The 25,626-nt window shown below is 40.6% G+C and overlaps 1 protein-coding gene and 1 long non-coding RNA gene across 11 annotated transcripts in view; one reads left to right on the top strand and one right to left on the bottom strand.

Annotated features, from left to right (window-relative positions):
• STAT4 (signal transducer and activator of transcription 4) overlaps window positions 1–15,018 on the top strand; it is a 136,455-nt gene extending 121,437 nt beyond the window's left edge. For all 7 annotated transcript variants that reach the window (XM_025277672.3, XM_044936612.2, XM_025277680.3 and 4 more), the window contains 9 exons: window positions 547–645; window positions 4,108–4,243; window positions 5,997–6,046; window positions 6,254–6,348; window positions 7,488–7,624; window positions 7,958–8,149; window positions 9,791–9,857; window positions 10,794–10,902; window positions 14,730–15,018. In XM_025277672.3, the coding sequence (XP_025133457.1) occupies window positions 547–645; window positions 4,108–4,243; window positions 5,997–6,046; window positions 6,254–6,348; window positions 7,488–7,624; window positions 7,958–8,149; window positions 9,791–9,857; window positions 10,794–10,902; window positions 14,730–14,756 (912 nt within the window). In that variant the 3' untranslated portion in view covers window positions 14,757–15,018. The remainder of the gene's footprint in view (window positions 1–546; window positions 646–4,107; window positions 4,244–5,996; window positions 6,047–6,253; window positions 6,349–7,487; window positions 7,625–7,957; window positions 8,150–9,790; window positions 9,858–10,793; window positions 10,903–14,729) is intronic.
• On the bottom strand, window positions 8,185–24,336 carry LOC112582773. Of its 4 annotated transcripts, XR_006548476.2 has the most exons (4): window positions 23,868–24,336; window positions 23,319–23,390; window positions 16,340–16,478; window positions 14,729–15,354 (listed from the first exon to the last, which is right to left on the bottom strand). It is a non-coding gene; the product is annotated as an uncharacterized LOC112582773 (long non-coding RNA). The 4 variants fall into 4 exon arrangements; XR_006548475.2 differs by lacking the exons at window positions 16,340–16,478; window positions 23,319–23,390 and adding an exon at window positions 8,185–8,725 and having other exon boundaries at window positions 15,132–15,354; window positions 23,868–24,316; XR_006548472.2 differs by lacking the exon at window positions 23,319–23,390.
• Between the last annotated feature and the right edge of the window lie 1,290 nt (window positions 24,337–25,626).

Below are 25,626 nucleotides of genomic sequence, written 5' to 3'. Positions count from 1 at the left end.
CTATGACAGTAGAGGCAGCAGCTCTATCTCCCATAATGTTCTGTATTCCAAAGTCACTTACTTCTCCCTCTTCTACAGTTAAAACCCCCATATCTGATACTGACATTAATGAGATGTTAGATCATAATTTGAACATATTAATGCATTCCAGAGATAAATTTTAAATTAGATTATTTGATGTAACTTATTAAGAAGAAAGTTGCTAAGTCAATACAAGCTCTAGTTAGTTACATTTTAGGCAGAACATGATACAAGAAAGTAAAAATATCTACATAATATCAGGGAAGATATTGGAACCGACTGACCAAGCACTCTGAAAGGATCCCTATTTTTATTGCTTCTTTCCTCCCTGTACTTTGACTCATGTATGCTCAGATGGTTCCAGTGCCTTCATGAATCATTTTAGTACCAAAGCAGTGTAGACACCAGGATTGGAGGAGTGGGGTTGACTTGAGATGGCCCTTTAGGGGAAAGATCCAAGTATAAAATCAATGTAAGATGCTACTACCTATAATAACTGTGCCTTTTTTTAAAAAAAAAAAACAGACCTGCTCATTACCTGTGGTGATGATTTCCAACGTCAGTCAGTTACCTAATGCTTGGGCGTCCATCATTTGGTACAATGTGTCAACCAACGATTCCCAGGTAGAGACCCTATTCTTGTTTCTCCCCCTTTAATTCCATTTGGTTTGTTTTATGGTCGACAAAACCCATGTGCCCCAAAAGGTATGTGTATATCTGTGTGTATAAATTTTGACATATCTTTGTGGGTTGTTTATTTCAAAACTCCCATATATTCATTTGTATGATTCCTCCCTTGTGTCATATTTAAAATAACATGTTCTGATGTACTTGGACCATGAGAGAGTTCTGGCTAGCCGAAGTGACAGACAGATGTTCTTTATTTCTGAGGTCTGGTCAGTTCCCAACTCTGTGCATCACAGAGGGTTCTAGGGCCATCCAGTTGCTCTGTTTACTGGACTCTGGAGAATCCCTTCTCCAAAATTTGAGGTCTGACTGCTATGTTTACCTCCTCAACTACTTCTGGCCACACCCTCTCCACATTGGCTCTTCCACAAAGGTCGAGAATTGGTTTCAAATACTTATTTGAATTTGAATTTGAATTGAAATTGACTAGCATTTTCACCAATCTCATCTAACAACACTACAGATTTTCAAGTTGATTATAGATTTAAATCCATTCTAGGCTCAAATTGGCTTCTAATGCCATCTGGTGGTTATTTAAGATATGGATGAAAAATTGGTCTCAAGTTTCAAAGGAAGTAGAGAGTAGAAGCACTTCTTAAAGGAGCTTCTATTAAGACCATCAAGGAAGGGTGTGGCAAAAAAGATGAGTCAGGATTTCCCTCCATTCTCTCTTAACAAAACCCCAGTGTGTTGTTCTGGAAACCACCAAGGTCTAGCAAAAATAGATCAGATGTAAATAACTATTTCTTCTTGATGCAAAGCAAATGTGCCTTCCAAAGGGAAGAATTTTTCTACCTTACATCCCAGAAGTAGGAATAGTCATAATGAGTCAGCTCCAAGCATTCCCTCCCTTTTGTCTAATGTGCTTAAAAAAAAACACAGCATAGAAAATGCCTCAGCCTTGTAACTTCTCATCCTCTGGTGCCCTGCATCTGAGTCAGATTAACTGCAGAGAGGAAGGTGCAGAGTGTCCTGTGCCTTGCTTCCTCTCTGCCTGCAGTGAGAAGAACAGAACTCACTAGAAAAGTTCAGTTCAGTCACTCAGTCATGTCTGACTCTTCCCAACCCTGTGGACCGCAGTACGCCAGGCTTCCCTGTCTATCACCAACTCCCGGAGCTTACTCAAACTAATGCATGTCCATTGAGTTGGTGATGCCTTTCAACTATCTCATCCTCTGTCGTCCCCTTCTCCTCCTGCCTTCAATCTTTCCCAGCATCAGGATCTTTTCCAGTGAGTCAGTTCTTCGCATCAGGTGGCCAAAGTATTGGAGTTTCAGCTTCAGCATCAGTCCTTCTAATGAATATTCAGGACTGATTTCCTTTAGGATGGACTGGTTGGATCTCCTTGCAGTCCAAAAGATTCTCAAGAGTCTTCTCCAACATTATAGTTCAAAAGTATCGATTCTTTGGTGCTCAGCTTTCTTTATGGTTGAACTCTCACATCTTTTCACGACTACTGGAAAAACCTTAGCTTTGACTAGATGGATCTTTGTTGGCAAAGTAATGTCTCTGCTTTTTAATATGTTGTCTAGGTTGGTCATAGCTTTTCTTCCAAGGAGCAAGTGTCTTTTCATTTGCAGTGATTTTGGAGCCCCAAAAAATAAAGTCTGACACTGTTTCCATTGTTTCCCCATCTATTTGCCATGAAGTGATGGGACCAGATGCCATGATTTTAAATCGTTTTCTGAATGTTGAGTTTTAAGCCAATTTTTTCACTCTCCTCTTTCACTTTCATCAAGAGGTGCTTTAGTTCTTCTTTGCTTTCTGCCATAAGGGTGGTGTCATCTGCATATCTGAGGTTATTGATATTTCACCCAAAGTTATTTCTAGAATATTTCCGAAAAGTTACCTGGTCTGTAAAGTCAATAACAGTCAACACTTCTGAGATTTAATGTCATTCTCCATTAGAAACTACACGTTTAGAATGTTTCATCCAATTCCAGGATATAGGAAGAAGATGGACTAGCCTCAGAGTGCAGTGCCACCGCCCTTAGCTTTCTTCAGCGTCCTTCTTCTAGGAGAAAGCCACCAAAGATGTCTGCTTTAGCATCTCAGATTCTGCTCTAGTTTTAGATGAGGAACCTGGAGATGTATTTCATATACAGCTCCTAACACGTAAATGTACAGCCAGCTTACAGAGTTCAGCATAACAGCTAACTCTGGCTTCTCTGAACTATTCCGGTTCAAAACCTAATCTCCTAGATCTTAATTATGTTCTATGCATTTTGGTCATCTGTCCAGATATGATCTTCATGTTCAAGGAAATTCTTTCCCTCTACTCTTCCCTCTCCTCTCTCTCCTTACAGAATGCCATGTCTTCGTTTATTCCCACCTTCTGAAGTCTCTTGAATTGGTTCCTTTTCTTGCTGCCCAGCTTGGTCATGTTTGCCAAAGACCTTCTCCCCATATTGCAAAGGATTTCTTAATTCCTCACCCACCTTCTTCCTTAAAATATCTTTCTTGGCTTTCTCACCTTCTCCTTTCCAGTAATCTGAGGTGAAGTCTTCTGTTCTGCCATTGTTGACCCAGTTGCTGTTATAAAGAGTTGATCTTTTGCAGTTGATCATACAAAAGATCCTCTTGTCTAGAACAATATTAGAAAAGACCATCCTAAAACAGGAGTCCCAAGTTAATTATGAGTTCATATTATAGGATTCCCTTCCTTAGCCTGGGACTTAACTATTTTTGTACTTTGGGATGCTTTGTCTGGTCAAGGTATAACTTGTACTAACCCATGATAAACCAATTAAATATCATGATACAGGTTTTGTTTAAGATTAACATTATTTCAGGGGACCTCCCTGGTCCAGTGGTCCAATGGTTAAGAATCCACCTGCCAATGCAGGGGACATAGGATTGATCCCTGGTCTGGGAACTAAGATCCCATATGCTTTGAGGCAGCTGAGCCTGTGCACCACAACTACTGAAGCCTGTGTGCCACGACTAGAGAGTAGCCCCCGTTCACCACAAATAGAGAAAGCCTACTTGCAGCAACTAAGAGCTCACGTGCTGCAATGAAGACCCAGCACAGCCAAAAATAAATATTTTTTAAAAGATTAATATTATTTCAGAAGAGAGTATCTGTTTAATGATTTGTTGGACAGTGTTAAGTACTTGTATGAGTTGATTGATAGTCTATAGTCCAGGGAAAGTTAAAGAGCTGCCCAATGATTCCTTTAGGGATAAGATAGAACCATATATTACATTAGACTCAAAGAACCAGGAACTCTTTAGGAAAAGACAAAATCAGTCTTAATTTAAAAGCACAACAGAGATGAGACAATAGACCTGTATTGTTAACTTAGGTTAACCTGAAGAGTTTAATCAGGAATCCTATATATTGAGCTGCAATGTATTCAGTGTGATTAATACATACAATCATCAATACAACTGTTTCAGAACTTGGTTTTCTTTAATAATCCTCCATCTGCCACTTTGAGTCAACTCCTGGAAGTGATGAGCTGGCAGTTTTCATCATACGTTGGTCGTGGCCTGAACTCAGATCAGCTCAACATGCTGGCCGAGAAGCTAACAGGTAAGAGCTGGCATATATGGAGGACTTGCCCCTGTTTCTGGTAATCAAGAGTTTTAAAGAATGAGGGTGATATTACTATTAATAATAATAATGCTCACCACAATTTATTGAGTGCCTACTATATTGCTGGATATAGGGCTAAATGCTACATTTTCCTTCTCACAGAAATTCCTTAAGGCAGAATATTGAGGATACCTAATTATTCTATTTTTTTATTCTATCCATTCTATACATGAGGATAGCTAAGTTCAGAGGTTAAATGACTTGCCACAGCTAGTATGTAGCAAGGACAAGATGCAGGCCAGAACTGTTCGGTTCCAAAGTACCTTTCTTTCTACTTGGCACTCCAGTCTCTAGGATATTCTTATGCCATTTCCACTGAATGTACTGTGAAGCCTTAATGCTGCTTTGATCTTTCATATTAATATTACAGTGGTTATTAACCAACTGGAAAACAGCTGATCCCAGGGTCAGGAAATTTATTTGAAATTTTAAAAACTACCCAAAGTGAAAGTGGTAGTCACTGAGTCATGTCTGACTCTTTGGGATCCCATGGACTGTATCCTCTATTTATGGATTTCTCCAGGCAAGAATACTGGAGTGGGTAGCCATTTCCTTCTCCAGCAGATCTTCCCAACCCAGGGATGGAACCCTGGGTCTCCTGCATTGCAGGCAGATTCTTTACCATCTGAGCCACCAGGGAAGTGCCTGATCATAGTTAATTCTTCATAGCAGGAAAATTTCAGTTTTGACTGCTATGTCTAAAGTTTGAAAAATAGTCGTTGGTACTCCATATAGTGACTACAGTGTAAGTTTTTTCTAAAATAATTTTAGAAGATATGTATGTTTTGAAAAACCTTGGGTGAACACATTTAGCACCAAGAAAAGAGTTAAAATTGAATTTGTATACATTTCTAGTTAAAGTACAGCCAAAGATGTATTTGATTAGCAGTAGTGAGTCGTGTGTGATTTGGTTAAACTTGACTTAAAAGGGATGCCATGTTGCCCTTGGATCTACTATCTGAGCACTTGATGTTTAAATAAATTGGGAATATTACAAAATTTACTTAATATAAATAGTTTTTGATCCTTATTTAATTCATAAACCACAATAGTAGGCATTCAATAAATATTTGTTAATGAGTGAATAAAGCTTTTAAATATATAGTATAAATAGCAGCCATATTTTTTCAGATCTTCATCAAATTATTCTTATAAATTCCTTAAATTTTAGACAGAAATTCTTTTTTCATTGCCCTGGACCGGAACAGTCAGTGGTGGTTCCTTATTGCTAAATGGATCTCTAGTTCATTCTTTTCATGATAATATTCAAGACTCTTGGCAGTCTGGCTTTCACAGATTTATTTTATAATGTTTATTTACCAACATTAGGCTGCTCCTACGGTCTCATATATAAGCCTTGTTCATATCCACTGTGCCTAAACCTACATTACTCTTGCTACTGGAGTGGCCTCTTCCTTGACAATTTATATCCTATCCATTCATGGAGGCCTGGTTCTAGACACCCACCCACTTCCTAAGGCTATCTTTAGCTCCTCCATCGAAAAGAATTCTTTCCTGGATAAAAATTTTCATGACATCTTATTTTTACTGTTTCTAGCATTGAATACACTGCAAACCCATAGCAGGTGCTTAGGAAATGCTTGGGGGAGTGCAATCCAAATTAAGCACCAAGTTGAAGAGTCTAATTGTTTAATAAAAATCTCAATCTCATTCTTTTCTTTCATTTTAGTCCAGTCTAGCTACAATGATGGTCATCTCACCTGGGCCAAGTTCTGCAAGGTACAAATGGGGAAAGGATAGCATCATTTAGATTTTTTTTTTTTAATGTTCCTTAGGGTTTCCTTGATAAGATTATTTTAAGAAAAATCTCTAAAGTGTTTTCTCATTTAAAATAAATATTTCACTGGAAAAAGCACAACTTGAACTATCATACCAACATTACTATTGGCACAATTATTGTCCTAACATGTTTGTTTATTCCAATAGGAACACTTGCCTGGTAAATCATTTACCTTTTGGACCTGGCTTGAAGCAATTTTAGACCTAATTAAGAAACACATTCTTCCCCTTTGGATTGATGGGTAAGTTCCATGGAATAATATGGAAGATTATATTTTCCATTATGAATTCATTCAGTTCTTATTTTTATACTGTCAGTTTTTTAAAAATTGAAGTGTAGTTGATTTACGTCATGTTAGTTTCAGGTGTACAGCACAGTGATTCAGTTGTACATATATATTCCTTTTTAGATTATTTTCCCTTATATGTTATTACAAAATATTGTATATAGTTCCATGTGCTATACAATAGGTCTTTGTTGGTTATCTCTTTCATATACAGTAGTGTGTATATGTTAATCCCAACATAAATCCTAATTTATCCTTCCCCTTACCCCACTTCCCCCTTTGGAACCATAAGTTTGTTTTCTATGTCTGTGAGTCTGTTTCTGTTTTGTAAATAAATGCATTTATATTATTTTTTAGATTGCACATATGTTATTCATATAATATTTGCGTTTGCCTGACTTACTTCACTTAGTATGATATTCTCTAGATCCATCCATGTTGCTGCAAATGGCGATATTTCATTTTTTAAATTGCTACGATTGCATTGTATATATATATATCATATATATGTTTTATATATATATAATATATATATATATATACTATACTACATCTTCTTAAGCCTGTTGTCTGTTGATGGACACTTATGTTGCTTTCATATCTTGACTGTTGTACATAGTGCTACTATGAACAGAAATAATAAATATAGGAGAAGGTGTGGAGAAATGGGAACCCTTGTACACTGTTGGTGGGATTGTAAATTGGTGCAACCACTATGGAGAACAGTACAGAGATTTCTTTAAAAAATAAAAATAGAGCTGCCTTGTGATCCAACATTCCCACTCCTGGGCTTATATTCAGAAAAGACAAAAACTCTAACTTGAAAAGATGCATGCACTCTACTGTTCAGAGCTTCTTTGTTTACAGTAGTCACTTTTTCTTTTCTTTCCTTTGTAAGCATATTTAGTGTCATAGAATGGAAAATAGTTGCAGTTTCTTACATTCTTTATCACATATTGATATTTAATCTGTATAAGAGTATTTTAGGCATTATTGACTTTTGATTATATTAAAATAAATTCAGGTCTGTTCTTTGTGAATGCAATAAATTATAGTCTTTGATCAGATGAAACTATGCCATGTTCTGTTTTTAGGTACATCATGGGCTTTGTTAGCAAAGAAAAGGAACGACTCTTACTAAAGGATAAAATGCCTGGGACCTTTTTGTTAAGATTCAGTGAAAGCCACCTTGGAGGAATAACTTTCACCTGGGTGGACCATTCTGAAAACGGTACATGCTCACTATTATTTATTCATGTGAAATTAGCATTGAGTTTGGTTATTGGTCTTTCCATCTTCAGAAGTGTGTGGCCTGTTGTTCTATTTCTCATGTGTTCAGTGGGTTTGAATATTAATTGTTACGGTTGTTCCAGAAGAACGTAGCATGACTTTCTCACAGCCTATGTGGGTGTCCTCTATCATGTGGCCATCTGTACTCTACTTAGGCAGAGAAAGGCTGGCCTTGTTTTATAACCAGTGACATGATGAGAATGTAGGCTGGAAAAATGGCCACAAAGAATGCCTGCAGGATCCTGAATATTCCCTCTGTTTTCTCTTTTTCCAGGAGAAGTGAGATTCCATTCTGTGGAACCCTACAACAAAGGCCGGCTGTCCGCTCTGCCGTTTGCTGACATCCTTCGAGACTACAAGGTTATTATGGCTGAAAACATTCCCGAAAACCCACTGAAGTACCTCTATCCTGATATTCCCAAAGACAAAGCCTTCGGTAAACACTACAGCTCCCAGCCATGCGAAGGTTAGGTTCTTTCCATTTGCTTTTTTTTCTTAAGATTTTGGAAAATAATCTCAGATTGCAGTAAAGTAAATGAAGTTCCTCTCTTTATGTTGACTTTGATCATTATAAGATCTAAGGGGCATGTGGAGGTCAAAGCCTTAGAAATAGTGTGTGAGCAGTTCCTGAAAAGAACAGCAGGGACTGTCCAGCTAGCAGAGCGGTTAGTAATCAGTAGCTAGACTTCCCCATGTCTATGGGAACTTCTCAGCTACCAACAGTTTCATTTTTCTCCCTTCTAAAGTAGGAGTGGCACCAATTTCACCTCTATGCCTGGGGAGAAAAAAAGAAAGAAGAAGTAATGATTATAAAGCTGTTAAAAGTCAGGCGAGGCTGTTTTCCTTTCTTACAAAAGAAGCTCAGAATTGATGAGCTTTGTATTTTTTACTTACTGTACTCTCACAACTCAGAGACTATTGTTCCTTTGCCAGGGAGGGGACAAGGGGGTCTTTATGCTTCATCTCCTCCTTCCAGCCTATCAATAACAAGTCTTGACATGCCTGCCTTTCCTGGTTGTATGTAAAGGGCTGAAAACGATACCTGGACAAAATAGACATTTGGTAAATATTTGTTGAATACATGAAAAGAACATTCATGAAATAGCGAGTTGTAATATGTTTACCATTCTTTTTCTTTAAATGAAGTATATATGTGAACGTGTGAACGTGTTAGCCACTCAGTCATGTCTGACTCTTTGTGACCACATGGACTGTAGCCTGCTAGGCTCCTCTGTCCGTGGAATTCTCCAGGCAAGAATACTGGAGTGGGTAGCCATTTCCTTCACCAGGGGATCTTCCAGACCCAGGTTACAAACCCGGGTCTCCTGCATTGCAGGCAGTTTCTTTACTGTCTGAGCCACCAGGGAAGCCCAGAGTATATACAAGCCATTAAAACAGTCATCCATAGCAACTTAATATATGAGCATCATCTTAAGGAATATGGAACAGTTGTCACTCACAGCAGTGACTTCCTGCCACGCTCCTTCATCCCCTCCTGAAACAAGCAAAAGACAACCACCACCACAAAAACCTTGAGGCTTTTAATTGTTTCTATATCTGATCAAATGAAATAATAAATGTCAATGCAACAGATTACACTTGAAAAATTACAGTTGGTCCTTACAACTGGATCAATGGAGTAAACCAGAGAAATTTGAGGGTGAGGATTGCACACAATATTACTGCTACTACAAGCAGTTATTGTACTTTTAACACTGAAGTCTGTGCTTCAAAACTTTGTGTCATAATATTATAATTGGAGTCAGTTTTAATGAAAAGAACTGCATTGATATAAATCCCCAATCCATGAATAAATTTGTCCTTATAATTAAACTTAAATAATACAGGTAATATAGTTGATTTCCAATTTTGCTCACTCATTTCAGACCATTAATATGTAAAGTTAGATCAGGCCTGCCAAGAGATTTGTTTTTCTCTTCTTGCACATTTTATGCTCATCTGAAATGTCATTTCATCTATTCAACTAAAAAATGTGAATCACTAAACAATTATATTATCTCTCTTCCTTTTAGCATTATTTATCCTTTTGTAGATTTATAATTTTATCAATAATAATATTTTCCCCCAATATGCCTTTCTTTTCCAGTTTCAAGACCAACAGAAAAGGGAGACAAAGGTTATGTCCCTTCTGTTTTTATCCCCATCTCAACAATGTAAGTAATCTTAGTCACATATAAGATAATTATTACTGAACTTATCAAAAAAGCTGGAAACTTAAGGATAAAACAGCATACATATAACTGAGAATAAAGCATTTTAATGCTCAATGTCCCATTTTCTTTAACCCATAAGTCTTTAGGATATGCCACAGTCCATCATGAAGGAATTCTAAAGTTGCCCTTTCAGTTCAGTTCAGTTCATATGCCATTTATTCCACAGTGGGCTGAGTGCTCTGTTTTCAAATGATGAATTATTTGAAATTCAATAATCTCAGTGTCACAATAGAAGAAACCCTAAAAGGTTCTTTTGAGGAGGTAGAAATTACCCCCTCAAGTTCTTGTGACTGGACTAATAATAAAATTGATACTAGGCAGATTAACAGGAAAAAGGAAAATTTTTTAATTGATGTTCATAGAATTCTCATAGAAATGGGACTTAAGAAGTGGCCAGAGCAGGCAGCTTTTATACTTTTTGCGCACCAAAAAATCAATAACTTTGGGAGAAATTGACAGGACAAAGATACTTAGGCTTTGGGTGCTCAGGTAGTAAAGAATCTAAACAGAGTTTGGGTCTGTGGTATTAAATTAAAGAAGTAACAAGGCCCAGGCTTGTACAGGCTTCTCAGCCCCAAATGAATCCCCTATCTCTAGCAAAAAGGATGTTGGTCTTCTACCTCCAGAACTGGGAGGGCACCTCTCACAGAAGAGACTTAGTTCCTGCTCTCAGGGAGGCAGAGACAAGGGTCTGAGTGTCCCTCCTGCTTTGGATCTTTTAAAGTAACTTAAATCATTTAATTCAAAATAATAAATATGCCACTGAGGTACATTTTGGGGTGGCTTACCCTGGGCCCTAACAATTGCTAACGCAGTAAGTCACCACAAGCTATTATGTTTAATCCTCTTCAATATTTACTCTGTTACCTCTTCAAGCCGAAGTGATTCTACGGAGCCACATTCTCCATCAGACCTTCTTCCCATGTCGCCAAGTGTATATGCAGTGCTGAGAGAAAACCTGAGTCCCACAACAATCGAAACTGCAGTATGTTCCCTTTCTTTCCACTGCTTTCAAGGGCATTTCTCAGGAAGTGAAGGTGGTGTGTGAATTAAAGGGGGGGTGAAGATATACTCGGGCAGTGAAAAAAACACATTTGTTGGAACAAATCCATGAGCATAATACAGTTCAATTCAGTCGCTCAGTCGTGTCCAACTCTTTGCCACCCCATGAATTCACAGCACGCCAAGCCTCCCTGTCCATCACTAACTCCCGGAGTTCACTCAGACTCACGTCCGTCGAGTCGGTGATGCCATCCAGCCATCTCATCCTACGTCGTCCCCTTCTCCTCCTGCCCCCAATCCCTCCCAGCATCAGAGTCTTTTCCAATGAGTCAACTCTTCGCATCAGGTGGCCAAAGTATTGGAGGTTCAGCTTTAGCATCAGTCCTTCCAGTGAACACCCAGGACTGATCTCCTTTAGAATGGACTGGCTGGACCTCCTTGCAGTCCAAGAGACTCTCAAGAGTCTTCTGCAACACCACAGTTCAAAAGTATCAATTCTTCAGTGCTCAGCTTTCTTCACAATTCAACTCTCACATCCATACGTGACAACTGGAAAAACCATAGCCTTGACTAGACGGACCTTTGTTGGCAAAGTAATGCCTCTGCTTTTGAATATGTTATCTAAGTGGGTCATAACTTTACTTCCAAGGAGTAAGCATCTTTTAATTTCATGGCTGCAGTCACCATCTGCAGTAATTTTGGAGCCCAGAAAAATAAAGTCTGACACTGTTTCCCCATCTATTTCTCATGAAGTGATGGGACCAGATGCCATGATCTTAGTTTTCTGAATGTTGAGCTTTAAGCCAACTTTTTCACTCTCCTCTTTCACTTTCATCAAGAGGCTTTTTAGTTCCTCTTCACTTTCTGCCATAAGGATGGTGTCATCTGCATATCTGAGGTTATTGATATTTCTCCTGGAAATCTTGATTCCAGCTTGTGCTTCTTCCAATCCAGTGTTTCTCATGATGTACTCTGCATATAAGTTAAATAAGCAGGGTGATAATATACAGCCTTGACGTACTCCTTTTTCTATTTGGAACCAGTCTGTTGTTCCATGTCCAGTTCTAACTGTTGCTTCCTGACCTGCATATAGGTTTCTCAAGAGGCAGGTCAGGTGGTCTGGTATTCCCATCTCTTGAAGAATTTTCTACAGTTTGTTGTGATCCATACAGTCAAAGGCTTTGGCATAGTCAATAAAGCAGAAATAGATGTTTTTCTGGAACTCTTGCTTTTTTGATGATCCAGCGGATGTTGGTAATTTGATCTCTGGTTCCTCTGCCTTTTCTAAAACCAGCTTGAACATCTGGAAGTTCGCGGTTCATGTATTACTGAAGCCTGGCTTGGAGAATTTTGAGCATTACTTTACTAGCATGTGAGATGAGTGCAATTGTGCGGTAGTTTGAGCATTCTTTGGCATTGCCTTTCTTTGGGATTGGAATGAAAACTGACCTTTCCCAGTCCTGTGGCCACTGCTGAGTTTTCCAAATTTGCTGCCATATTAAGTGCAGCACTTTCACAGCACCATCTTTGAGGATTTGAAATAGCTCAACTGGAATTTCGTCACCTCCACTAGCTTTGTTCATAGTGATGCTTCCTAAGACCCACTTGACTTCACATCCAGGATATCTGGCTCTAGGTGAATAATCACGCCATCGTGATTATCTGGGTCGTAAAGATCTTTTTTTGTACAGTTCTTCTCTGTATTCTCGCCACCTCTTCTTAATATTTTCTGCTTCTGTTAGGTCCATACCGTTTCTGTCCTTTATCGAGCCCATCTTTGCATGAAATATTCCCTTGGTATCTCTAGTTTTCTTGAAGAGATCTCTAGTCTTTCCCATTCTGTTGTTTTCCTCTATTTCTTTGCATTGATCGCTGAGGAAGACTTCCTTATCTCTCCTTGCTATTCTTTGGAACTCTGAATTCAGATGCTTATATCTTTCCTTTTCTCCTTTGCTTTTCGCTTCTCTTCTTTTCACAGCTATTTGTAAGGCCTCCTCAGACAGCCATTTTGCTTTTTTGCATTTCTTTTCCATGGGGATGGTCTTGATCCCTGTCTCCTGTACAATGTCACGAACCTCCATCCATAGTTCATCAGGCACGCTGTCTATCATATCTAGTCCCTTAAATCTATTTCTCACTTCCACTGTATAATCATAAGGGATTTGATTTAGGTCATACCTGAATGGTCTAGTGGTTTTCTCCACCTTCTTCAATTTCAGTCTGAATGTGGCAATAAGGAGTTCATGATCCAAGCCACAGTCAGCTCCTGGTCCTGTTTTTGCTGACTATATAGAGCTTTTCCATCTTTGGCTGCAAAGAATATAATCAACCTGATTTCGGTATTGACCATCTGGTGATGTCCATGTGTAGAGTCTTCTCTTGTGTTATTGGAAGAGGGTGTTTGCTATGACCAGTGTGTTCTCTTGACAAAACTCTATTAGCCTTTGCCCTGCTTCATTCAGTATTCCAAGGCCAAATTTGCCTGTTAATCCAGGTGTTTCTTGACTTCCTACTTTTGCATTCCAGTCCCCTATAATGAAATGGACATCTTTTTTGGGTGTTAGTACTAAAAGGTATTATAGGTCTTCATAGAACTGTTCAACTTCAGCTTCTTCAGTGTTACTGGTTGGGGCATAGGCTTGGATTACTGTGATATTGAATGGTTTGCCTTGGAAACGAACAGAGATCATTCTGTCATTTTTGAGATTGCATCCAAGTACTGCATTTTGGACTCTTTTGTTGACCATGATGGCTACTCCATTTCTTCTAAGGGATTCCTGCCCACAGTAGTAGATATAATGGTCATCTGAGTTAAATTCACCCATTCCAGTCCATTTTAGTTCACTGATTCCTAGAATGTTGATGTTCACTCTTGCCATCTCCTGTTTGACCACTTCCAATTTGCCGTGATTCATGGACCTAATACAAGGGATGTCTATATGGTCCTGCGTGTTGCTCTTACGGTGGGCATTGAAAGCAGACACCTATGCTGACCTGAACTGCTTTAAGGTCTTCCATCAAAAGTTGCCCAATGGCAAAATATCCCTGTATACCTCCCCACCTAAGTACACTTCATCCCTATTTCCACCATCAGCCCCGCCAGTCCCAACACATATCAGTTGTTAGATATGAAAATCTAGTATAATATTTATGTTAGCAGTTCAAGCACAAAAAATGCCAATTTTTCTTGATTATTACTTGCCTCATTTGTCCTGTCCTGGGAGCTTCTTCAAGTAGTATATGAACAACAATCAATAGCAGCATAATAATGCTTTTTTGAGAACTAAATCATAGTGTTAAATGCAACTATATGCTCTAGGATGCAGTCTATTATTGTTCCCCAATATTGTCAAGCAGTTCAAAACTCCAATTACATGAGGATGCGTGTACATCAGAATAACAGTGTCTTGCAGAGACCATGAGCCCCAAGAAATTTATATCTGGCTATAAATCAAGTGGTGTTTAGTGTTTCTCTTGAAGATTTCCAGGGATGAAAAACTTACTCTCCAGTGTTAGTTGTCCTTAAATCATTTAGTTATAAGAGAACTTTTGTTACATTTTACACTCACTTCTTCATTATGTTTTTGTGGGACGAATAGGCCTTCTTAACATAGTTTTTATTTATTTAAAAAGTACCTTTAATTTTAGATTGACCAACCTCAGTTACTTTTGCAAGTACTGTAGTTAATTGGTAGAAAGATTATGAAGTAAATATGTATTTAATAGACAAGAGAATGTTTACCTAAGAAATGGTGACATATTTGCAAAACAATAGTTTGCTCAAAGGTTATTTTCATTTTTCAATTTTAGATGAAGTCTCCCTATTCTGCTGAATGACAAGATAAACTCTTGACACTCAAAAGAAGGAAGCAAATGGAAAAGTTTTAAAGACTAATCTTGGCCAACAATCACATCTGGTTTCTTCAGCTTTGTATATACCAGTTTCCAGGAAATGATTAAATAGGAAGCTTTCTTCTCATTCTTATGATACCCCCAAATGGGAATGTCATCGAAATGCTAGAGACCCAAGCTTCTGATAAACTTGTGAGATAAAACACTTTAAGAAACCAGTGTTAATATAATATTAATGAAAGACTCATTTGTATGTGTTTCATTTCCGGTTTTGTTTCTGTTGTGTTACTTATGATTTTGACTCTAGAAGTTTTAAGTGTAAAGATTGCACAATAGGTGAAAAATAACAAAGTCACATACACATTACTCACAAACCAGCAGGAAGGCTTGATGGAAACTGAATAAGTGAACATCCTGAGTTCTCGCAAGTAAGAGTCATCACACTGAATACAAGATGGAAGCAACGACAGGGTATTAACAGCAGCAATTCCCAGGTGAATTAGGAAGCCTCTTGGTTGCCATGTCAGCTCTGTTCCAGCTTCAGGATTCACAGCTGCTGGCATCACTGCCAGGGACACCTCTCCTGTTAGGGGGAAGGATCCAGAGTCATCCATGGTGGCAAATCTCAGGCAAATTACACTGAAAGCAGATGTATGGGTAAAAGTCCCATGAAATGAAGACCAAGAAGAAAATAACAACACTGGCCTTGGTTGAGTGATTTGATCACTGGGTTGTATATTCTTCACCTCTAGAAGAGGTTGGACTAGGTAAGCTATGGTCCTTTCCAGCTCTAATGGTCTCTGGTCTCATGAATCCAACTTGAGCCTGGAGGAAGGAATTTAGGATGAGATGCTCCATCCCTGGTGATGCAGGAGGGGAGTGGTTGACTGAATGATAATATATGTATATGGGCTACAGGTCTACTTTGATCTTTCCCTTGCCGGGACTGGATGCTTAGTGGTGCCACTGCCCAGCTGCTGACCCTAGTAACAGTGTGGGCCCTCCCAGTGCCTGAGCCCTGAGGAGCTCTCCATGTCTCCAGGCTCCAGAGAAGCTGCTGAGCCAGGTGAGGAAGTCATGATCCTGAGGTATCAGCCATGACCAGCTACATAAAGTCCTGAGGCTGGTGTCCAAAGTAAGCCCTGACTGTAGTCACAGATGACAGTTCCTTGTCGGGGACTCCTCTCTAAGTTCTTTTAGCCATTTCCCATCTCCTAGGTGGTCAAACAAGAAGAAGCTAATGTTTGATGGAGAAGATTTCAAGGAAAAAAAAAGCTTTTAATATAGCCTGCCTTCTCCCTTGGACTTCTCCAATGCTGCAGTAGGTAAAGAATCCACCTGCAATGCAGGGGATGTGGGTTTGATCCCTGGGTCAGGAAGATCCCCTGGAGATGGAAACAATGACCCACTCCAGAATTCTTGCCTGAAAAATCCATGGAAGAGGAACTTGGCAGGCTACAGTCCAAAGAGTTGCAAAGAGTTGGACACAACTGAGCTCCATCCTATCTCTCTGATCCTTTATACCCATCCACATGATCCTAGATTACTCTATGTGAGAAACTTTGTACCTGTCCCAGGGCCACTCCTCTTATGCTTTTGCAAGCTCTTGACAGTATTCTTTGGGTGAAGGTGTCAGTTTGATGTAGGACCACAAGCTAATTCAAGGTGCATTTTCCAGTCTCTACTTCTCTCCACAAGCCCAGTTTTCTGAAATTCAAATATATTAATTGACAGCAGAAGTGGAGGAAATATTTAGAACTATAAGTGAAAGCAAAAGTGTTAGTCACTCAGTCATGTCTGATTTTTTGTGACCCCATGAACTGTAGCCTGCCAGGATCCTCTGTCCATGGGATTTTCTGGGCAAGAATACCCAGGTCTTCTGCATTGTAGGCAGATTCTGTACTGTCTAAGCCACTAGGGAAGCCCTTAGAACTATAAAATGAACATTATAGTTTTATCTTTAAGGAGGTAATTCCTTACCAGGAAATACTCATAAACAGTTGGATTTAGATATCAAAAAATGCTGCAGGAGCTTTTTATTCTGTGGAAAATATTAATAGTATGATGACTCTTGGCTTATTTCAAAAGAAATTTTGAAAAGCTTGTAAATATAGAGCCTGGCAGAAGAATGTCAAGGTTTCATATGTGGTCACAGCCACCTTAGTTGATGTACAAGGACATTTGTAGTTTCCTCCCCATAACAGAGGCAGAGGTCATGGTAAGAATGAGTCCAATAAGCGACTTTTTTATTTAGATTCAGAAAATCAAAATCAAGTTCTTGATCCCAGGGTAAAGAGTTATTTCCAAGGGTGTGAGTCTCACATTCCAAAAACCATCTTTGTGGGAGTAATAGGGTTCTGTTAGGGAATTCCTAGGGATACCTATTTAGATCAGGATAAGGTATGCTGCATGAGATGGAAATGCAATGCGAAGGGAATCTAGATCACATTAACACAATATTTTTTTGCCGACTAAATTGAAGAAAGTAGGGAAAACCACTAGATCATTCAGGTACGACCTATATCAAATCCCTTATGATTATACAGTGGAAGTGAGAAATAGATTTAAGGGACTAGATATGATAGAGTGCCTGATGAACTATGGATGGAGGTTCGTGACATTGTACAGGAGACAGGGATCAAGACCATCCCCATGGAAAAGAAATGCAAAAAAGCAAAATGGCTGTCTGAGGAGGCCTTACAAATAGCTGTGAAAAAAAAGAGAAGCAAAAAGCACAGGAGAAAAGGAAAGATATAAACATCTGAATGCAGAGTTCCAAAGAATAGCAAGGAGAGATAAGGAAGTCTTCCTCAGTGATCAGTGCAAAGGAATAGACGAAAACAACAGAATGGGAAAGACTAGAGATCTCTTCAAGAAAACTAGAGATACCAAGGGAATATTTCATGCAAAGATGGGCTCGATAAAGGACAGAGATGGCTTGGACCTAACAGAAGCAGAAAATATTAAGAGGTGGCAAGAATACAGAGAAGAACTGTACAAAAAAAGATCTTCATGACCCAGATAATCATGGTGTGATCACTCACCTAGAGCCAGATATCCTGGATGTGAAGTCAAGTGGGCCTTAGGAAGCATCACTACAAATAGAGCTAGTGAAGGTGATAGAATTCGAGTTGAGCTATTTCAAATCCTGAAAGATGATGCTGTGAAAGTGCTGCACTCAATATGGCAGCAAATTTGGAAAACTCAGCAGTGGCCACAGGACTGGGAAAGGTCAGTTTTCATTCCAATCCCAAAGAAAGGCAATGCCAAAGAATGCTCAAACTACCACACAATTGCACTCATCTCACACGCTAGTAAAGTAATGCTCAAAATTCTCCAAGCCAGGCTTCAGCAATACATGAACTGCGAACTTCCAGATGTTCAAGCTGGTTTTAGAAAAGGCAGAGGAACCAGAGATCAAATTACCAACATCCGCTGGATCATCAAAAAAGCAAGAGTTCCAGAAAAACATCTATTTCTGCTTTATTGAGTATGCCAAAGCCTTTGTGGATCACAACAAATGAAGAAAATTCTTCAAGAGATGGGAATACCAGACCACCTGACCTGCCTCTTGAGAAACCTATATGCAGGTCAGGAAGCAACAGTTAGAACTGGACATGGAACAACAGACTGGTTCCAAATAGAAAAAGGAGTACGTCAAGGCTGTATATTGTCACCCTGCTTATTTAACTTATATGCAGAGTACATCATGAGAAACACTGGATTGGAAGAAGCACAAGTTGGAATCAAGATTTCCAGGAGAAATATCAATAACCTCAGATATATAGATGACACCACCCTATGGCAGAAAGTGAAGAGGAACTAAAAGCCTCTTGATGAGAGTGAAAGAGGAGAGTGAAAAAGTTGGCTTAAAGCTCAACATTCAGAAAACTAAGATCATGGCATCTGGTCCCATCACTTCATGAGAAATAGATGGGGAAACAGTGTCAGACTTTATTTTTCTGGGCTCCAAAATTACTGCAGATGGTGATTGCAGCCATGAAATTAAAAGATGCTTACTCCTTGGAAAGAAAGTTATGACCAACCTAGACATCATATTAAAAAGCAGAGACATTACTTTGCCAACAAAGGTTCGTCTAGTCAAGGCTATGGTTTTTCCAGTGGTCATGTATGGATGTGAGAGTTGGACTGTGAAGAAAGCTGAGCACTGAAGAATTGATGCTTTTGAACTGTGGTGTTGCAGAAGACTCTTGAGAGTCCCTTGGACTGCAAGGAGGTCCAGCCAGTCCTTTCTAAAAGAGATCAGCCCTGGGTGTTCATTGGAAGGACTGATGCTAAAGCTGAACCTCCAATACTTTGGCCACCTCATGGGAAGACTGGGCTCATTGGAAAAGACTCTGATGCTGGGAGGGATTGGGGGCAGGAGGAGAAGGGGACGACCGAGGATGAGATGGCTGGATGGCATCACCAACTCGATGGATATGAGTTTGAGTGAACTCTGGGAGTTGGTGATGGACAGGGAGGCCTGGCATGCTGTGATTCATGGGGTCACAAAGAGTCGGACATGACTGAGTGACTGAACTGAACTGAGTAGCAAATAAGCAGCATTTAATGAAGCAAAATGTAAATTTATTTTTAAAATATTAATTACATTTTCACTTCTCCCCTCAACCTCCAAGACCAATCACAGATGTCCATTTTCCAAACTCCATTGCAAACTCCTTATAATGTAAACACTCACTTTGACCAGCTGTACTGAATAGCAATGTCTTTATCTGGAATAAATGGTGAAAGAAGGCAGCTTCCAGCGGATTTCCTTAAGTCGTAAGGTAGTCAGGAAAGCTCCCCAAGGAACCATCAAGAAGGAGCCACGTCTGGGAAAGCTGAGGGGGTTTTCTGTCCCTCAGATGGTGCAGGAGGCCCATGCAGTTCCTGCAGTAGCAGGAACGGAATTAGGAGTTCCAGCAGTAGACAGTCATTGTCCAGACTGAGCAAACTGGCCTCCACGTGCCCACACTCCAGTTTCTGTCAGACTCTTTTTTACTTTTTTCAAATGAACTGTAAACACTTATTGATTTGACTGACTGCAGTTCTAAAAGTCTGGCTTACTGAAGCATAATTTACACATAATAAAATTCACCCTTTTCCAACAAACCCATACAGTTGTATGTATATGGGTGTGTGAGACCTAGAATATTTTTCCACTAGAGTCCTCACAAAGAAGACACTACAAAAGCATCATGAAATTGCATTCATCCAGACCTACTGCTAGATTTTACAAAAATATCCTTAGAGTAAATACAACAGTGAATTCCAGGTGGCCTCCTATGTAGACAGAGGGCTTTACTTAGATCATTTACCTTCCTGCTTAAGATCTTCAAAGGGCTCGTGGCACCATGTGCTGACAGATTGTAACTTCGGTGTAAAGATAGAATTCTGGAGTTTGAATGGCAAAGTGAGAGTTTTATTTGCACAAACTTCTAAATGAAACTTAAGAGTTTCCTTCAGTTAGGAGTAAAAGTAACAAACCATAAACCACACCACATTTTTGTCACATTACAGTTGTTACACTTACCTCAAAATATTGCTTATGCTAATATTGCTTAAGCATAATTTTGAAATTGCATTCATCCAGACCTACTGCTAGATCTTACTCGATGCCATTAATAAAGAAGCATTTATATTACTTATTCCTAAGTTGGTATTAATATTTTGATCTCTCATTGTAGGTGGTTTCCTGTTTAATCTTATGTGTTTTATTTTATTCAATGAAAAACATTAATCTTTGAAAGAGTTCATAGGTTTCATCAGACTGCCAAAAGGGGTCCACGGCACAAAAAAATTAGTTAAGAATCCCAGCTCTGGATGAAGGCTCTAATTCTCAATAGATGTTTCCAAAGTCATATATCCTCTAGTGTCTTCTTAGTCTTCAACTCATTTCTCAACATTTCTACCCAACAATAGCTTCTAATCCTTCAAAATATACACAAGACTGAACTACTTTTAGTTTCTTTGATGGCTCATACTTACTATTGCCTCCCTCTGCTGTATCCTCTCAGATCTCAAACCCCAACCCACCTACCCTCTCATCTCAATAACATTCACACATCTTTCAGGCTTTGAAAAGCCTTCGTGCCCAACACACACACACACACACACACACACGTGCACATGTGTAGGGCTCAGCTCATGTCATGCCTCCTCCATATCCTCCACCTCACCCAGCACCACTCTTACCACCTTGGTTGTAAATGCTTGTCAAACATCTGTCTTCATTAGAGTCTAAGCAAGGCAATGTCACCCAACTCTAGTACTCTTGCCTGAAAAATCCCATGGATGGAGGAGCCTGGTAGGCTGCAGTTCATGGGGTCGCTGAGACTCAGACATGACTGAGTGACTTCACTTTCACTTTTTACTTTCTTGCATTGGAGAAGGAAATGGCAACCCACTCCAGTATTCTTGCCTGGAGGATCCCAGGGACGGGGGAGCCTGGTGGGCTGCTGTCTATGGGGTCGCACAGAGTCGGATATGACTGAAGTGACTTAGCAGTAGCAAGCTCTGTATGTACAAGGACCAAGAACCCCTGGTTCACAGTTATTTCCCTAAAATCTACCACAGTGTGCCTCTTAGTATTAATAAATATTTGTTAATTATTCAGTGTTTGAACCAAAGGAAATATAGAGCAATACTTAGTTCTTTTCTTTCCTTTGCTCCTTGATCTGCCTGAAAGCTAGAACTTCCTCTATGATCCTCCAAACCCTGCAATTGTGGAACAGTCCCAAATATTATGCTTCAAATTGATTAACCAAAACACACTTGCCACTGCTCAAACATAGGACGTTTTTTTACTTCACCTCATTCATGACTTTCAAACACAATAGAAATGCTCTGGAATCAGACTGTCCACTAGCTCACTGTAACTTCCCTTTAATTTAGGTGTCTTATGTGTGCCTAACATCACAAGCCAGAGAAGGCAATGGCACCCCACTCCAGTACTCTTGCCTGGAAAATCCCATGGGCAGAGGAGCCTGGTAGGCTGCAGTCCATGGGGTCGCTGAGGGTCGGACATGACTGAGCGACTTCACTTTCACTTTTCACTTTCATGCATTGGAGAAGGAAATGGCAACCCACTCCAGTGTTCTTGCCTGGAGAATCCCAGGGATGGGGGAGCCTGGTGGGCTGCCGTCCCTGGGTCGCACAGAGTCAGACACGACTGAAGCGACTTAGCAGCAGCAGCAGCAACATCCAAGCATCTGCTTACTCACAGATGAATCAAATGTTCCTGAAATTTACCCTTAATTCCCCCTCATTAAATTCATTGCCTTTACTACTCCCACCCCCAGTAAAAATCTCACACAACACTCTCTGACTTTAGGCTTGACCGTCATCCATTTAGATGTCTCACAGGCTGCTGCAGATGGAAAGAACCCCAGAGGCCATCCATACAGGGTAGAGATGGAAAAGTTTGAGGGCTGTGGAGAAGTGGTGCTCTCACGCACATTTTTTCAGAATACAGCTGTTCTTAATCCTCCTCACCCTCAATTCTGGCTCAAAAGGTTTAGAGCTTGTACTGAGGTCTGAATAGTTGATTTAACTTTTGAGTCCTTATTCCAGCGCTGTTTATTCAAAAAGACATTGCCTTTTGCAATCAGGGTTTCCTACCTGAGCCCCCAAAACACGAAGTGACTTGCTTGACTATCTTTTCAATTTTCCCAAGGGTAGTACATAGTGCCATTCTAGAGAAACAGGAGTGAAGGTAATTCATACACAGATGCCTCAGGCATTAGGCTTAATTCTCTCGCGGAACCCGAGATGAGACAGCGCAAAGTCCTTCCGGTTGTGAGGAGAGATGAAAACAGTCAAGTAAATAATGAAGGACAGATTTAACAAGTGGTATGAAGAACGTAAATGTGATATAGAATAACTGAAAGAAATGGTCAGAGAAGGTCTCTCTGAGGCGATGACATCTGAGCTGAGACCTAAAGAATGAGAAGAGGCAAGTTCATGCCACAGCTGGGAACACAGGAAGAGCATACACATTCTTAGGACCCAGGCAGGTAAAAGCTTGGGGGTACCTGAGGAACAGAAAGAGGCTACAGAGTGTGGAGCACAGAGGAGCATGGAGAAAGAGGGACGAGATGTGTAGGAGAAAGAGGCAAGATCAGAGGGTGTAGGGCGCTACAGGGAGGGAGGAAGGCACTGGATTTTATTGCAAATGCTTTGGGAAGGAGCGGTGTTATAATGCTTCACTATATCTAAGTTTTCATTTAAGCAAATATGTAAGGAGGTCTCTACAGAAGAAATCTCCCTTCCACGCAATTCCCCTATTAGGAACCTCATGGGTGTGCAACTGTGCGCATCTGTACAGGGCAGAACACTCAGGAGGCTCCACGCCTGGTTTGGTGCTCTGCCTGCCTTCTTGAAATTCTTCATAAGTCTGAATAAGGGGCTCCTTGTTTGCATTTTGCACTGAGCCTGGAAATTATATACCGGCTCCTGTCCTCTACTAAGAGGGGGAAACAGATGTCCATTTGTATTCTGGGAATTACGTAAAGTGTTCTTGCAGCTCTGGGGACTGGGGCTCACCTCAGGAGGTCTGGAGACTTGTGGTCCAGTCAGGTGTGTCCCTTCACACACTGGAGGTCCTAGGTTGGTCCCCTAAGTAGATAGAGCCCTTTAAGAGTGGTTGAGCAGAGTCCAAAAAATCCAGTTCATAACTCCTGGGACCATTCAATAAGTCACACAGGTAGCGGGCTGGACCAAAACGATTTTTCCTGGGATTGCCAAACTTTCGAAATCATGGTCCAGTGACTAGATTGTTCTCCTTCATTACACTTCTTCCCTACTCCCGCTGGTATAATCACCAGAAAGGGGAAGGTGGGGGCGGTGAGAAGACCCCAGAGGAAAAAGGCAAGTCCTCTTTGCAGATCTAGGAAAGGACAGTTGAAGAAACAGCCAGCCTCCCCGCACCCCCACCCCATTTCTGGTTAAAGGGGAACTAGCCCAGGTGGGTGGCGGTCAGAGTTAGCATGTGTGCAGACTGTGTAGATAGAGAAGGGAGAAAAAAAAAACTGACATTTCCAGACCACCGGAAGAAAGAATAGATGGAAGAGGATGGGGTAAGTTTTCCAGCACCTTAAGCAATGTACGGAAGTCGCTCTCCGGGAGGTTGCGAGGGGCGAGGGGGGCGGTACCCGCGGCGCAGCGGGCGGTCAGCTGGAAAGCCCCTGGGCCGCGCCTGCGTACTGCTCCCTCTGTCTCTACTTTCGCTTTTCGGTTTCCTCTCAGTCGCGCTGCTTCTCGCTCCCAGGCTATTTCCCCGAAAGCACGTGGGACGGCTCTTCCGAGCAGTCGCCTCCCTCCCGCCGAGCGCTAGGCCAGCTGTTATTGGAAACTTTTCAGCGTTTGACAGTCGGCACCTCCTCTACTGTACCTCATCCTGGGCGGGCCCTGGGCTGCTCGCCTGAAAGCACACAACGTCACAAGGTGTTCGTGAGGGTGTTTGGATTACGAATGTACTAGTGCCCTTAATGGACCTTTTTGGAAGAAAAGGAAATTATAAAAAAAGTAACCCACCACCCTGAAACATGTTAGGGACATTCTGTAGCGGGTCCGGGCTAGCAGGCAAAGTCTGTGCTCGTCATAAATGCAATGAGAGTTGCCAAGACTTTTAAGCAGGGAATAACTATAAATGAGGTGTTTTAGAGAATTTAATTCGGTTAATGCAGGAGACGTGGGTTTGATCTCTGGATGGGCAAGATATCCTAGAGAAGGAAATGGTAACCCACTACAGTGTTCTTGCTTGGGAAATGCCACGGACAGAGGAGCCTGGCAGGCTACAGTCCATGGGGTCGCAAAAGAGGCAGACTTGACTGAGTGACTAAACAATTTGGCGAGTATAGTGGAGGGGAAAGGGTCAGAAAAAAGGTAGTGTAACTGGCATCTACTGTAGCAATTCAGTTCTAGATTGAAGTTACCAATCTAGTGGGGTACCAATCTAGTGAGGTTACCACCTACAGTGGAGTATCGTCAATGATGAGAAAATTAAGGCAGTTAAAGACATAGGGAAGGAACCATCTATAGAACTTGATGACAACCAGAATGCAGAGAGCCAAAGAGAAACATCCTACTTGCAGATATTAACATGTCAAGACTGAAAATAGTCTCTGTGTAAATTTTATAATACCAGAAAAAAAAATATATGTTTAACATATTATCTACCCTTCCTAGAGTCAGTGTTTCTCAAACACTGTGTGGGCCCTTAGTGCAGGGTATAAGTAGGGGGGGGGGGAAGACTTTTTTGGGGGAGTGGAGTCCTAGCATATTTTTACACAGAGGGCTGCTACTTTGGTACCAAGAGTCATTGTTATCACCAGTTCAATACTGGCTTTGTGGGGGTAAATATGTGATAAGAAGAAGGAGCATATAGATATGAGAATGGAGAAAACGACAACAGACACACATATAATCATGAAAAGTGAAAGTGAAAGTCACTGAGTCATGTCCGACTCTTTGCAACACAGGTCAGAATGCTAGAGTGGGTAGCCTTTCCTTTCTCCTGGGGATCTTCCCAACTTAGGGATCGAACCCTGGTCTCCCACATTGCAGGTGGATTCTTTACCAGCTGAGCCATCAGGGAAGCCTAAGAATACTGGAGTGGATAGTCTATCCCTCCTCCAGGGGATCTTCCCGACCAGGAATCGAACCGGGGTCTTGTGCCTTGCAGGTGGATTCTTAACCAGCTGAACTACCAGGGAAGCCCACATATAAGCATATCTCTGGGAAATTATTTACAGCCTTTTCCCACCCAAAATTGCCTTATTATTCTAGGCTTGATTCAAGTTCCATCTATTAAATACTTGGAGGAACCAATTGATTTTATGTGCACACCTTC

Source organism: Bubalus bubalis, chromosome 2 (genome assembly GCF_019923935.1).
Source record: "Bubalus bubalis isolate 160015118507 breed Murrah chromosome 2, NDDB_SH_1, whole genome shotgun sequence".
Lineage (NCBI taxonomy): Eukaryota > Metazoa > Chordata > Mammalia > Artiodactyla > Bovidae > Bubalus > Bubalus bubalis.
The sequence above is the reverse complement of the archived record's forward strand: the minus strand, read 5'-3'. Positions and strand labels throughout refer to the sequence as shown.